Source organism: Erythrolamprus reginae, chromosome 4 (assembly GCF_031021105.1).
Source record: "Erythrolamprus reginae isolate rEryReg1 chromosome 4, rEryReg1.hap1, whole genome shotgun sequence".
NCBI lineage: Eukaryota > Metazoa > Chordata > Lepidosauria > Squamata > Dipsadidae > Erythrolamprus > Erythrolamprus reginae.
In genome coordinates, this window is record NC_091953.1 from 34,852,014 (window position 1) to 34,867,712 (window position 15,699).

The window sequence follows — 15,699 nt, forward strand, 5'->3', positions numbered from 1 at the left end:
GTTGTCTAGCATACCTCAGCCCATTTATTCTGCATTTTGCAATCCAGAGCTCTGTTATCAGCTGCAGTGGCCTTCAGGAAAGGCTTGCTGGCTACAGAAGAAATGGGCTGAGGTGTGAGAGGCCTGGCTGCAATTGTCCAAAGGAGAAGAAGTTCTTAAAGACCTCTGACACTGAAAGGGAGGCTGGGGCTGAGCACACAAATGAACTTCCGGTTGGGTTATTTTTCGCCATCCTCAGGGTTCAGAAGGCTTTCCTGAATCCCAGGGAAAGCAAAAACAGCTGAAAAGAAGGTCAAAAATCAGCTGGTGGTGCTGACATAGGGCAATGCCTCGTGTGCCCTCAGATATGGCTCTGCATGCCACCTGTGGCACATGTGCCATAGGTTCGCCATCACTGTTCCATAGTGTTGTTTTGAGAGTAAGAGTTGAAATAGTTTATGCCCAGAGTCTTCTCTGTGGCGACCCCGACCCTGTGGAACCAGCTCTGCCCGGAGATCAGAATTGCCCCCACCCTCCTCGCCTTTCGTAAGCTCCTTAAAACCCACCTCTGTCGTCAGGCATGGGGGAATTGAGATACTCCTTTCCCCCCAGGCCTATACAATTTATGCATGGTATGTTTGTATGTATGCTTGGTTTTAATAAGGGTTTTTAGTTATTTTAAATATTAGATTTGTTATACGCTGTTTTATTATTATTGTTAGCCACCCCGAGTCTACGGAGAGGGGCGGCATACAAATCTAATAAATAAATAAATATGAGGGGTCTGTAAATATTTTCAGTTAGTGACTCATGCAGTATACATATCCTCAATGGAAAGCGGATTGGTAGTCATTGTTTTTTGCTGAAGTTCTAATTATCCTCTGAAGTCTGTATCTGACTTGATGGGTTGCAGAACCAAACCAGACAGTTATAGAGGTGCAGATGACAGACTCAATAATTCCTCTGTAGAACTGAATCAGCAGCTCCTTGGGCAGTTTGAGCTTTCTGAATTGGCAGGGAAACAACATTCATTGTTGTGCTTTTTTGATATTGGGTATCCAATTTAGTTCTTGAGATATGGTAGGACCTAGAAATTTGAAGAAATTTGAAATTTGAATATGTTTTCATAGAGACAAAAAAAGGAGCTAAGTAATTATGCTAGTATTGTTTTTTGGATGATTGAAACATAAAAAACAGATCAATTATTATTATGTAATACTTTTAGAATTAGAATTTTAATTCTGTATTGACCATGTGATATACCCACGAAATTTGTCTCTGGTGCATAAGCTGTCAGTTTATATACAAGCAATCAATGATAATCATAATCATAAAATACAATCATCATAAATCATATATACAACACACGGTAACAATCAACATAAGCAATCAACCTAAATCATAATAGCATACTGAATAGGAGTAATCAACATAAATCATGAGATACAACAAGATGTTAGGGGATTGCAGGCTAAAACATATAAAGAATGTTTGCTGGAACTGGATATGTCTAGTTTGATGAAAAGAAGGACTAGGAGAGACATGATAGCAATGTTCCAATAACTCAGGGACTGCAACAAAGAATAGGGTGTCAACAGTGAAGGGCTACCAAATTTTTTACTATCACACTGGGTGTGGCTTATGCAGGACGCCCTGCATTTTCTTTCAACATCTTTCAGTGCAAATTGGATGCTCTGAGGTGGAGCTCCATTTTTGCTACCCCACTGCGTTCCCCCCTGTCTGGGCAGCAGCCCACCCCTGGGTGTCAAGCTATTCTCCAAAGGCCCTGAGGATAGGACAAGAAGCAATAGGTAGAAACTAATCAAGGAGAGAAGTAACTTAGAACTAAGGAGAAATTTCCTGACAGAATAATTAGTCATGGAACAACTTGCCTCCAGAACTTGTAAATGTTCCAACATTGGAAGTTTTAAACAAGATATTTTGGTAATAATTTGTCTGAAATGGAATAGGGTTTCTTGCCTAAGCAGGGGTTTGCACTAGAAGACCTCTGAGGTCCCTTCCATTGTTCTGTTCTGTTCTATTCTCATAAGAATCTAAGGAAATAGGTCATAGAACAGATAAGAGGATAATCAGTAATGCAGTCCTACTAGGTGGTTTGACATCCTAGGGGCCATGATGGTGAACCTATGGCACATGTGTCACAGGTGGCACATGGAGCCATTATTATTATTATTATTATTATTATTATTATTATTATTATTATTATTATTATTATTATGTCAATACAACACAACAAACGAGATCACTATGCTGGATTTCTTATTTCATCACCAGTCGGGCGCTTCCCAAGCACCTAGGATTGCGTGATGTAGCGGCAAATTATGTTTGCGGATCCCAGAAAAGCGGCCTTTTGCAATTGACATATGGAGATTTTGTCAATTTCGATGGTTTTCAAATGTCCGCTAAGATCCTTTGGCACTGCGCCCAGTGTGCCAAGTACCACTGGGACAACTTTTACTGGCTTATGCCAGAGCCGTTGCAGCTCGAATTTTATATCTTCATATTTCACTAATTTCTCTAGCTGCTTCTCCTCAATTCTGCTGTCCCCTGGGATTGCGATGTCGATGGTCCATACTTTCTTTTTCTCCACGATCAGGATGTCTGGTGTGTTATGCTTCAGAATTCGGTCAATCTGAAGTCGGAAGTCACACAGTAGTTTTGCTTGCTCATTTTCGACCACTTTTTCGGGCTTATGATCCCACCAGTTCTTTGCCACTGGTAGATGGTAGTTCCAGTGGATTATCTGTGCCACAGCATCATGTCTATGCTTGCAGTCAGTCTGTGCGATCTTTTTGCAGCAGCTGAGTATGTGATTGATTGTTTCATCTGTTTCTTTACAGAGTCTGCACTTTGGATCGTCTGTTGATTTTTCAATTCTGGCTTTGACAGCATTTGTTTTAATGGCCTGTTCTTGTGCCGCTTATTATTATTATTATTATTATTATTATTATTATTATTATTATTATTATTATTTAGATTTGTATGCTCGGAACGGCTCACAACAAACAATATACAGAGTACAAATCCAATATTAAAAGCAGCATTTAAAACCCTTATAATAAAAAACATACAACCCACATAAACCATACATAAATCATAATAGCTGAGGGGTATATCACTTTCCCCAAGCCATATCGGAGCACACGCAAGATGTTGCCCTATGTCAGCTCCAGCATGCATGCACTCGCTGGCCAGCTGATTTTTGGCTTTTGGGGAAGGCCATTTCGACTGCCGGACACTTCAGGGAATCTTCCCTGAAACCCCGGAGTGCAAAAATATACCAAACGGGCAAACCGGAAGTTTGCCTGTTGTACTGTTTTTGGCACTCCGGGGCTTCAGGAAGCTTCCCTGAACCCTCCAGAGTGAAAAAAACCCAGCACAATGGCCAAACTGGAAGTGCGTTTTCCAAACTTCCAGTTTGCCTGTTTTTTCACCATCCCAGGCTTCGATGAGGCCTATGCACATGCATGAGGAGGGGGAGATTGTGCTCATGTGCAGGGGCAGTGTGTGTGTGTGTGCGCGCACGCATGCATGGGGGAGAGAAGGGGTGTGGTCACATGCACACATGCTAGCACACCCACATAGCCCCTTTTGGCACGTGAACCAAAAAAGGTTCGCCATCACTCTCCTAGGACATAGACGGCATTGTGGGAATTAGTTGTTTAGCAGAGTGATAGCACTCTATGGGAGTACTTTCTATGGGAGAAATAACTGTCTTTGTGCCTGGCTGTTTTGGCGTATAGTGCCTTGAAGGAAGAAGATGAAACAGTTTATGTCCAGGATGTGAGGGGTCTGTAGAGATTTTCACAGCCCCCTTTTTTATTGTAATTTGGCAGGTTCAAGGGCAAACCAAGTGATAACTATGAGGATCCTCAAGATGTAGCCAATATCAAAGATGCTCAAGAGAACATGGGTGACTTTAAATTAAAAACTGCCACTAATTACAAAATTCCTGAGCATATGAGGATGAATGCTGATAAAAAATCAAGCCAACTGCAAGCTTTAGAAGCAGCTGTAAGTAGAAGAATTGATCGGAATCATATGATTTCTCTTCTTCTCCCAGGAAAGCATTTACTGTGGTGAAATTAAACTGTAACACATGTATGTTTATTGACTGTTTTTTCATATATTTTAAAAAATTTCTCTTAATGTAGTAACAGGAAAAGAGAAGAACACATGAAAACGAAAAAGAAAGAGAGATTATTTTTAAAAATCAATGAAAAATACAAGAGGAAAAAATTAATACATTTAAATATACTGTATATACTGTATCTTATTGCAAAAGTGAACAGTTACAATCTTATATATAATTACCTAACGCAAACATTTTGCAGTTGTTCATGTGTATGTATTTCCAGTACATACAGTAGTACCTCGTGATATGAACCCCTCATCATATGAACTTTTTGAGATACGAACCTGAGGTTCGGAATTTTTTTGCCTCTTCTTACAAACTTTTTTCGTCTTACGAACCCACCGCCGCAAACGTAGAACCCGGAAGTTCGGCAAAAGTTCGGGTTCGGAAGAACGCCGAGAAGCGCTGCCGCCCGGCTGTCACCTTCGCAGAAGAGCCGTGGAGCTGTCGTCCGGTCAGGAGGCTCAAACCGAGGTGGGGAATACCAATAGGGAATTCCAGGGGCGGAGCTTTGATGTCATGGAGATGTCCTTCATGGCCGGCTGAAACGTGGACTCCAGGAAGGACGTCTTTGTGACGTCAAAGCTCCGCCCCTGGAATTCCCTATTGGGATTCCCCACTTCCGTTTGAGCCTCCCGACCGGTTAACAGCTTCACGGTTCTTTTGCGAAGGTGACAGCCGGGCAGCGGTACTTCTCAATGTTCTCCCGAACGCCGAACCCGAACTTTTGCCAAACTTCTGGGTTCAGCGTTCAGGAGAACGCTGAGAAGCCCCCTGGCTGTTTCGGAAGGTGACAGACGGGCGGCGGTGCTTCTCAGCGTTCTTGTGAACCCGAATTTTTGCCAAACTTTTCGGATTTGGCATTTGGGAGAACACCGAGAAGGTGTTCACTGAGGCTCCCCTTGCTGGGAAACCCCACCTCCAGACTTCCGTTGCCAGCGAAGCACCAGTTTTTGTGCTGCTGGGACTCCCCTTCTGGGATTCCTCTGCAGCATCACAAAAACATGGAAGTCCGGAGGTGGGGTTTCCCATGGAGGGGAGCCTCATGAGAATCCCAGCAGTGCAAAAACGGGTGCTCCGCTGGCAACGGAAGTCCGGAAGTGGGGCATCCCAGCGGCGGTGGTAGGTTTGTAAGGTGAAAATAGTTTGTAAGAAGAGGCAAAAAAATCTTAAACCCCGGGTTTGTATCTCAAAAAGTTTGTATGACGAGGCGTTTGTAAGACGAGGTATCACTGTACTTGACTTTCTATGATATCCATTAAAAGATAACTGAAAGCAACAGGGTTTTCATTTGCCTAGTGTTTTTTAATTAGTTAATTATTTTATTTATTTATTTATTTATTTTTAAATTAATTAATTAATTTATTTATTTATTAGATTTGTATGGCGCCCCTCTCCGCAGACTCGGAGCAGCTTACGTTTTAATTATTGCATTAAATAATTAAAAATAACTACCTAATAAAGCATATGCTACCTAATAAAATGACTTGTTCTCTGCAGATACATGAGAAAAAGCTAACAATGAACAAATGGATTGTGTCTCTCCGAGATCTTAAAGTTGCTATTATAGAAGAGATTCAGTGTGTAGTACAAGAATTGAAAGATATACAGTCATCTCTGGATACATCCAAACATCTGCCAATACCTTCGGTTCCTCAACTACTTCCAGAAGAGACACCAGAAAAAAATTTCCAGTATGACCATGATGTGCTTTTAAAGTTCAAACAAGAAATAGAAGACCAAGAAAAGTTAAAAAAAATAACGTCATCAGTTCCTTCTGTAGAGTTTGGAGGTTTAGGAGGATTTGGTGGAAGATTTATTCATAGTCATTCAATTAAGGAAGTAGACAGTGGTCGGATTGCACCTTTAAGGCCAGGGAGACAACCGTCTGGAATTTCTGAGGAATCAGCTAAACCATCTGAAATTCAGCAGGCAGAACCAACAGATCTTGAACTGGAAATCAGACAGAGGGAGGAGATAAGAAATGTACATCTGCAGGAAATTTTGATCAAGAGGGTGAGAAGTTGCTTTGAAGATATTATACGTACAAACTTATTTCCTGTTTCTATATTTTTGTTTCTGCTAATTAAAATATTACAGTAGCAATATCTATTGTATATATTTTGAAGCAGACTTGTTTCAAACAATATTTTAAAATGAAGAAATCTTATATGATGTCAGCAACTGGTCCATTTCTGGTAAGATTTTGAAATCAAGGTTCATATAGTATCACATTCATGTCTTTGTATGCAATATTCACATTTATGCAGCTCAGAAAATACGAATAGAGTAAAGTAGAGTAGAGTAGAATAGAATAGAATAGAATAGAATAACAGAGTTGGAAGAGACGTTTGGAGGTCTTCAAGTCCAAACCCCTGCTTAGGCAGGAAACCCTACACCACTTCAGATAAATGGTCATCCAACATCTTAATAACTTCCAGTATTGGAGCATTCACAACTTCTGGAGGCAAGCTGTTCCACGGATTAATTGTTCTAACTGTCAGAAAATTTCTCTTTAGTTCTAAGTTGCTTCTCTCCTTGATTAATTTCCAACCATTGCTTCTTCTTCTACCCTCAGGTCCTTTGCAGAATAGTTTGCCTCCCTCTTTTTTGTGGCAACCTCTGAGATATTGGAACACTGCCATCATGTCTTACCTAGTCCTTCTTTTCATTTAACTAGACATACCCAGTTCCTGCAACCATTCTTCATTTGTTTTAGCCTCCAATCTCCTAATCATCTTTATTGCTCTTCTCTGCACTCTTTCTAGAGTCTCAACATCCTTTTTGCATCGTGGCGACCAAAACTGAATGCAGTATTCCAAGTGTGGCCTTACCAAGGCATTATATAGTGGTATTAACACTTCACATGATCTTGATTTATCCCTCTGTTAATGCAGCCTAGAACTGTGTTGGCTTTTTTGGCAGTTGCTGGACACTGCTGTCTCCTATTTAAATGGTTATCCACTAGTATTCCAGGGTCCATTTCACAGTTACTACTGTTTATTTATTTTATTTATTTATTTATTAGATTTGTATGCCGCCCCTCTCCGAAGACTCGGGCGGCTAACAACAATATACAAAGACAATGTAAACAAATCTAATATTAAAAATAATCTAAAAAACCCGAATTTAAAGAACCACTCATACATGCAAGCATACCATGTATAAATTCTATAAGCCTAGGGAGAAGGGAAATTTCAATTCCCCCATGCCTGACAACAGAGGTGGGTTTTAAAGAGCTTGCGAAAGGCAAGGAGGGTGGGGGCAACTCTGATATCTGGGGGGAGCTGGTTACAGAGGGTCGGGGCCACCACAGAGAAGGCTCTTCTCCTGGGTTCCGCCAAATGACATTACTTAGTCGACGGGACCCGGAGAAGGCCAACTCTGTGGGACCTAACCGGTCGCTGGTGTTCGTGCGGCAGAAGGCGGTCCCAGAGATATTCTGGTCCGATGCAAGGTTGAGCAAGGTTTCACATATACTATCCCTGTGCATTTTGTTTTTCATTAACAACATTTGGACCTAAATTTGGTCTTAACACAGACCTCCCTAAGATGTATACAGTTGGAGCACCTATAATCATTATTAGAAAGGAGTTCTGGGAAGGATTACAATAGCTGAAATTCTACAGAGCATGAACATATTGAAAAAGGCTGCCCTATACCACTTTTGTGATTAGACCTGACAGAATTTGTAATATTGCATCAATATTTTCAATCAATATTGCATCAAACATCAATTAGTGTTTTAGAATACCGTAACTGAAACTTTCATATTATTTTTCCTTGAGAAAATAAAATGTTTGCAGACAAATTAAACAACTTGTACCTTTTTAAAAACAACTTTTTAGTTTAAGCTGTATTTTTATAGTATTTTATTCTTATGGTATACAGTGATCCCCCGTTTATTGCGTCCCCAACCATTGCGAACAGGGTACTTCGCTATTTTTCAACCCGGAAGTCAAAAATACCATCTACGCATGCGTGCCGGGCACGCATGCGTAGATGGCAGCGGCTTCCCTGGGTCTTCCCCCTCTTGCTGGCGTCAGCGAGGAGTTTCCCCACCGCCCACGCAAACTCCTCGCTGCCGCTCGCCCGCCCTTCGCCTGCCCACGCCGTTCGCTCCCCCCTCTTGCTGTCGGGAGGGCGAGAAGCCCTCCCCAGCACCCGCTCGCCCGCCCTTCGCCCTGGCGGAGAAATTCCAGCCCCCACCTGGTCCCGCCCGCTGCTCGGCTTCCCTGGCTGCTGCTCCGGTCGCCCGATCGTCTCCTGCCTCCCGTGCCGATGTTCCCTGCCAAGCCTGGCTCGGATTCCCTGGCTGCTTGGCCGGGGGGGGGGCTCGGCCGAAAGGAGCTGGAGACGCAGAGCTGAACACACCCCTTCATCCCCAAAGGCCGGCCTTTTTGTCTGGGAGGGAAGATGACGTGCCGGTGGCACAGGGGCGAGGGGCGGGAGGCAAATCGCTGCGTCTCCAGCCCCTTTTGGCCGAGCCCCCCCCCTCCGGCCAAGCAGCCAGGGAAGCCGAACTGGGGTTGGCGGGGAACATCGGCATGGGAGGCAGCTTCTGCCGGACATGGGCAATGGGCGGGACAGAGAAGCGGGGAGAATCAGGAGGCTCCTTTGGCAGCTGGGGGCTGCCTGGCTTTGTTGTTTTGGCTGCAGCGGGTGCCAGGCAGCCTCCAGCCGCCAAAGGAACCTCCTGATTCTTCCCGCTTCTCTGTCCCGCCCATTGCCCGTGTCCGGCAGAAGCTGCTGCCTTATTGCTCTTTGCCGGCGGGATGCAAAGTGCTGGGGTGGGAGGGTGTCCTGACAGCCCCCCCACCCATATGCTTCGCCTCCCGCCGGGCAAGAGCGCTCGGGTGGCAACTTCTTCTAGATACGGGCGATGTCCACGCTCTCTCTCGGCGCTTTCGAGCCGAGTCCGTGAGCGAGTTCGCTCCCGGACTCGGCTCGAAGGCGGCGAGAGACAGCGCCAAGGAATGGGCCTGTCCACGCTCTCTCTCGGCGCTTTCGAGCCGAGTCCGGGAGCGAACTCGCTCCCGGACTCGGCTCGAAGGCGGCGAGAGACAGCGCCAAGGAACGGGCCTGTCCACGCTGTCTCTCGGCGCTTGCGAGCCTAGTCCGTGAGCGAGTTCGCTCCCGGACTCGGCTCGAAGGCGGCGAGAGACAGCGCCAAGGAACGGGCCTGTCCACGCTCTCTCTCGGCGCTTTCGAGCCGAGTCCGGGAGCGAACTCACTCACGGACTCGGCTCGAAAGCGCCGAGAAACAGCGTGGACAGACCCGTTCCTTGGCGCTGTCTCTCGGCGCTTTCGAGCCGAGTCCGGGAGCGAGTTCGCTCCCGGACTCGGCTCGAAGGCGGCGAGAGACAGCGCCAAGGAACGGGCCTGTCCACGCTGTCTCTCGGCGCTTGCGAGCCGAGTCCGTGAGCGAGTTCGCTCCCGGACTCGGCTCGAAGGCGGCGAGAGACAGCGCCAAGGAACGGGCCTGTCCACGCTCTCTCTCGGCGCTTTCGAGCCGAGTCCGTGAGCGAGTTCGCTCCCGGACTCGGCTCGAAGGCGGCGAGAGACAGCGCCAAGGAACGGGCCTGTCCACGCTCTCTCTCGGCGCTTTCGAGCCGAGTCCGTGAGCGAGTTCGCTCCCGGACTCGGCTCGAAAGCGCCAAGAGACAGCGTTCCCCGGACCCCCAACCCGGGTTTGGGGGGCTGCTAGGAAGCCCTCCATGCCGGCGGCAAACAGCCGCGCCGCCCCCAATCTTCGGCTCCTCGCTAGCGCTGTGGGAGTAAAAACACCATCTGCACATGCGCAGACGGTGTTTTTACTTCCGCATCGCTACTTCGCGAAAACCCGCTCGTTGCGGGGGCTCCTGGAACGGAACCCTCGCAACGAGCGGGGGATCACTGTACATGTTTTATATTGTTTTATTCTTTTGATCACTGTAAGCTGCCCAGTTTCACAACGTGGTGAGATGGGTGGAAAACAAATTTACTAGATAAATAAATAATTAAAAAATAATAAAATTAAAGATATTATACTTTGATAATAAATACAAGTAATAAACATAATTCAAATAAATAAATACAAATAATAAATACAATATTAATGCCATTTATTTATTTTAAAACATTTATACAGCTGCCCATCTTTCAACCAACTCTGGGTGGCTCCCAATTAAATTCAAATAACACTATCTGAAATTATTACCTTCATAGAAGGGTCATTCCGTGTCAAGTGGACCAATGGTCCCCACCTTACCATCTCAGATTTTGAGGAAATTTGGCACATAGTTTCTTTATGATATAAAACTATGCTGTGCAAAATTTTAGTTCAAAAGACTAAAAGTTGGGAGTTCTAGGAGACCTCAAATAAAGGGTTGCAAAATGCTGAGTCGGCAAAAATGACATTTTGGGCCAAATTCTAGAAGCTGTAAACGCGGCAGTTTCAGTAGTATGTTGGATATATTTGGAGAACGTGCACACCTTGTAAGGCTTTATAAACTGGCAAAACCCATGTACCTAGTCCTCTTACTTTTTATATGGTTCGGGCTCAAACTTTGCAAAAAAAACAGGTCCACTTCACATGGAATGACTCAGAATAGAGTTTTTAGAGTGTGTGTTGTCTAATTTATACAATTGTTTTTGTCCCATGATTTCTTTCTTTATTTGCTTTACAGATAGATGAGCTGATGATCACTTTTGATGCTGAGCTTTGCCTTCTCCGTCACCAAAAGATGAAACTTGACATACTAATGAAAACAGCTGATCTGCGCCACATCACTTGGTTCGAAGAACTGCTTCTCCTGAAGAATTTTGAAAAACATGAGGACATTCTCCAAGAACGTGTCAATGCCCTTGTCAGTGAAGAAGACGAAATGCAAGTATGTAATATATGCATGAATATAGGTCCTCATACTAGCCTATTGTTAAGTAGGAAATACTTACAAAAATGTGTTTTGTTGAGAAATATTATTGGAACTCTTGTCAGAAAATAAATAAATAAATAAATAGAATACAATCAGAATAGAATACTTGAGATACTTAAAGACAGAATCCTAGGATGGGTGGGTGTCGAATGAATGTAGACTGAACACAAAAGTGAATTATCAGTATGGAAGAAATATTAATTTAAAGAGGATTGGTTGGTTGGTTGGTTGGTTGGTTGGTTGGTTTGGTTTGGTTTTGGTGTCAGACAACTCCAGACCAAGTCTGGGTAGCTGAATAAGGATTGTGTTGCAAAATGTAAGGAATAGTAAAAAGATAGACAGGAAGATTGGGTAAAGTTGATTAAACGTGATTTAAAATTTGGTATATGGACATACTGGAAGCAAGAATGGTTTGGAAAGATACGGTAGCAAATAGCATCATATAAAATAGATTGAGGTGTTTTTCTTTTCTCTTTTATTTAATTTCTTTTGCTTCCCTACTTTTTATGAGGTTTGTCTAGCATTACTTACTCCAAAAGATAATTGTGTGATTGGGGTGAAACTGTTTAGCTCTTGTGTCATGGTTTACATTCTGAAGATTCAATGTACATAGGCTGTTCTTATATAGTCTGGAAAGATGGAGATAGTGTATCAATGGAAGTGTTGGACAAACACTGTCTGGATTTATTTCCTTAATGCATTCTGACTAAAATAATTTGAAGATGGAGGAATTTGTTCCAGTTTTCCATTCCTTGTGTTAATATTTTGGGGTGGAGAATAGCAATGACATTTTCACTTTAAGAATTTAAAACAAGTTCCATATATATCATATTGTTAATACAGTGTTCCCTCGATTTTCGCGGGGGATGCGTTCCAAGACCGCCCATGAAAGTCAAATTTCCGCGAAGTAGAGATGCGGAAGTAAATACACAATTTTTGGCTATGGACAGTATCACAAGCCTTCCCTTAACACTTTAAACCCCTAAATTATCATTTCCCATTCCCTTAACAACCATTTACTCACCATTATTACTGGTACTCACCATTGAATAAGACACTTAGTGATCCTGATATTTATAAACATAATTATTTATTAAGAATAATAATTATTTTTTATTTGCAAAAATTATTAGTTTGGTGATGACGAATGATGTCCTTGGGTGGGAAAAACCGTGGTACAGTGATCCCTCGAGTTTCGCGATCTCGATCTTCGCGAAACGCTATATCGCGATTTTTTAAAAAATATTTATTAAAAAAAAAACCACTTCCGCCTTTGGCTTCAGGACTCAGCTGGGAAGCAGCGCAGCTGTTTTAAAAGGTCGCAGCCGGCCTGGGGGGCTTCCCAGCACCCCCCCGAACCCCCAATCCGGGTTCGGGGGGGTGCTGGGAAGCCCCCCAGGCCGGCTGCGACCCTTTAAAACAGCCGCGCCACTTCCCAGCTGAGTCCTGAAGCCAAACGCCAAAGGCGAACTTCCGCGTTTGGCTTCAGGACTCAGCTGGGAAGCGGCGTGGCTGTTTTAAAAGGTCGCAGCCAGCCTGGGGGGCTTCCCAGCACCCCCCCGAACCCCCAACCTGGGTCTTCCCGGCCGCCCACGCAAAGGGGAAACCCCGGCTCCTCGCTGATGCCCGCCGCTCGCCCACCCGCCAGCAAGAGGGGGAAGACCCAGGGAAGGTTCCTTCGGCCGCCCAGCAGCTGATCTGCTCGGTAGCGCAGCAGCAGCGAGGAGCCGAATGGGGTTTCCCCTTTGCGTGGGCGGCGGGGAACGCAAACTCCACCATCTACGCATGCGCGGCCATAGAAAAAAGGGCACGCATGCGCAGATGGTGTTTTTACTTCCGCAACCCTACATCCCGAAAAATCGATTATCGCGAGGGGTCTTGGAACGGAACCCTCGCGATAATAGAGGGATCACTGTATAGGAAAAAAACTGCAAAGTATTTTTAAATTAATATTTTTTGAAAAACCGTGGTATAGGTTATTTGCGAAGTTTGAACCCGCGAAAATCGAGGGAACACTGTACTAATAACAATATTAATTAGCTTTGTTGTTTTCAATGTTTTTTATAAATAAAAGAACAGGTTAAATGATTGGCTTGCGCTAATAGAGAATAAAAAAACAGAAATTGCAAAGCTCCAAGAACGAGAAAAAATCCTCTATGCCACTTTTCAAGCATCCTTGGGAGAAAATAACAAGTTTGCTGCATTCCTTACTAAAGTTCTCAAGAAGAAGATCAAACGGGTTAAGAAGAAAGAAGTGGAAGGTGAAGGAGGTAAGCATAGTATCTTGATTATCTTTTTACTTTTTAGAAAATTCCACATTACAGTGCAGATGAAAGTAAACACTGCATGTTCCACCTACCATTCTTCTGTGTGTCTAAGTTATTAAGAAAGAGCGTCTGTACTGTTTTCTATAGAGAAAAGTTAGATAAATTATAGTAATTATTATTATAACTTTACTTTTTATTATTATTTTCTCTTACCCAAATCCACTTACATGTACTGCTAGTGGAAATTAATATAATCCAGGTTATACCAAATTGTGTATGTCCTGGTTTCCCCCACCCCAATTCTTAATAATATCTGCCATGTTTTTTGAACTTGTCTTAGCTGAAAGGTTAGTCAAACTATAATCAATAAATTAGATGTTGATGTTCTGTTTTGTGATCACATTGTTTAATTCCAGATGAAGATGAAGAAAGTGAGGAAGAAAGTGAAGAGGAGTCTAGTTTAGAGAGTGATGAAGAAGAATCAGGATCTGAGGATGAAGTCTTTGATGATTCTGTTTGCCCAAAAAGTAAATATCTTAATCTCTTCTGCAAATACAATATTTTGAAAGAATAAAATACTTTTTTTTTTCAAAAGCAGAAACTTCAAATTTTGATAGTACAGTGGTACCTCTACCTACAAATGCCTCTACTTACGAACTTTTTAAGATAGGAACCAGGTGTTCAAGATTTTTTTGCCTCTTCTCAAGAACCATTTTCCACTTACAAACCCGGGGCTCCGAAACTGTAACCAGAAAAGGCGGGGAGAAGCCTTCGTGATGCTTCTCTAGGAATCTCCTGGGAGGAAACAGTGCCGGACATGGTGGGGAGAAGCCTCTATGGGGCTCTTTAGAAATCTGGGAGGAAACAGGACTGGAAAAGGCAGAGAGAAGCCTCCATGGGGCCTCTCTAGGAATCTGGGAGGAAACAGGGCGGGGAAAGGCAGAGAGAAGCCTCCGTGAGGTCTCTCTAGGAATCTCCTGGGAGGAATCAGGGCCTCCACCCTCCCTGTGGTTTCCCCAATTGCAGGCATTATCTGCTTCTACATTAATTCTTATGGGAAAAATTGCTTCTTCTTACAAACTTTTCTACTTAAGAACCTGGTCACGGAATGAATTAAGTTTGTAAGCAGAAATACCACTGTATATATGCCAGCTCCATCCATATTGTCAGAATGTTCTTATGTAACAAGAAAAAAATAACAGTCCCAAAACATAGCTTCATTTATCCTTTGCAACACAGATTGTATCCCTGCTTGCTTAGTGTACAGTGGTACCTCGAGATACGAGTTTAATTCGTTCCGGACCTGGGCTCTTAAGTCGAGCAGCTCTTATCTCGAACGACTTTTCCCCATAGGAATTAATGTAAATAATTTTAATTGGTTCCAGCCCTCAAAAAACTCACAAAGTTAGTCTAAATTATGCAGAAAGACATGTTTTTAATGAAGAAATGTACATGTACATATAAATGAATAATGAAGTTTCTTTCACTTAACTTGTAAACTTTCTTAAACTTTTAAATTTACATATGTTCAACTTCTCTGCCACCCAATCCTGTAGGACAGAGGTCCCCAACCCTTTTTGCACCAGGGACCGGCTTTAAGCGATCAAGAGAGGAATGGGTGAATGAATGGACGGAGGGTGGGAAGGAAGGAAGGAAAGAGGGAAGGGACAGGAACAGAGGAAGGAAGCAAGGAAACTTATGAAAGGGGAGAGTAAGAGAGGAATGAGTGAAGGGAGGGAGGGAGGGAAGAAGGTGGGAAGGAGAAAGAAAAGAAGAAATAGAGGAAGGGAAGGTAAAAGAGAGAAAGAAAAAGAGCAAGAAAGAAAGCTGCAAGCACCCCCCCGAGCTCCCCAGGCCGGCTGCAACCTTTTAAAACACGCGCGCCGCTTCGCAGCTGTCTCCTGAAGCCGAACGCGGAAGTTAGCGTTTGGCTTCAGGAGACAGCTCCTTGGCGCTTGTATCTCGAATTTGGGCTTGTAAGTAGAACAAAAATATCTCTCCCCTCCCAGCTGTTATCTCGAGTTGCTCTTAAGTAGAGCAGCTCTTATGTCGGGGTTCCACTGTATATATATTTTGCTGATGGCTTTTTCTAAGAGTACAGAATAGCCCCTGGGGAAAAAATCCATATTGTAATGGGTTTTATTCTAAATTCTAAATCCCCTTTGAGGTCAAAATTCAAACTAAGCCTTTTGCTGCCATCTTGTGAGTTTAATCCATAACTTCCTAAACAGAAATTTCCATAATGTGAACTAAGGATAGCAAGAGCCTGAGCCATATTTATATTGCAAAAACACGTTCTCTAGAATAATTTTATATATATAAACCACATTGCCTTGTAGTACATTAGGACAAAGGACATTGTTAGTAATTCTACTACTCT

General features: G+C 43.5%; 1 protein-coding gene across 3 annotated transcripts in view; it reads left to right on the forward strand.

The window, feature by feature from the left end:
- The window catches only part of CFAP44 (cilia and flagella associated protein 44), an 82,489-nt gene that overhangs the window by 54,331 nt on the left and 12,459 nt on the right, over positions 1-15,699 (forward strand). For all 3 annotated transcript variants that reach the window (XR_011558956.1, XM_070750030.1, XM_070750031.1), the window contains 5 exons: positions 3,837-4,014; positions 5,636-6,151; positions 10,804-11,007; positions 13,127-13,322; positions 13,736-13,846. Coding sequence is in view for 2 of the 3 variants with exons in the window: in XM_070750030.1 (XP_070606131.1) it covers positions 3,837-4,014; positions 5,636-6,151; positions 10,804-11,007; positions 13,127-13,322; positions 13,736-13,846 (1,205 nt within the window). In the remaining variant the exon portion in view is untranslated. The remainder of the gene's footprint in view (positions 1-3,836; positions 4,015-5,635; positions 6,152-10,803; positions 11,008-13,126; positions 13,323-13,735; positions 13,847-15,699) is intronic.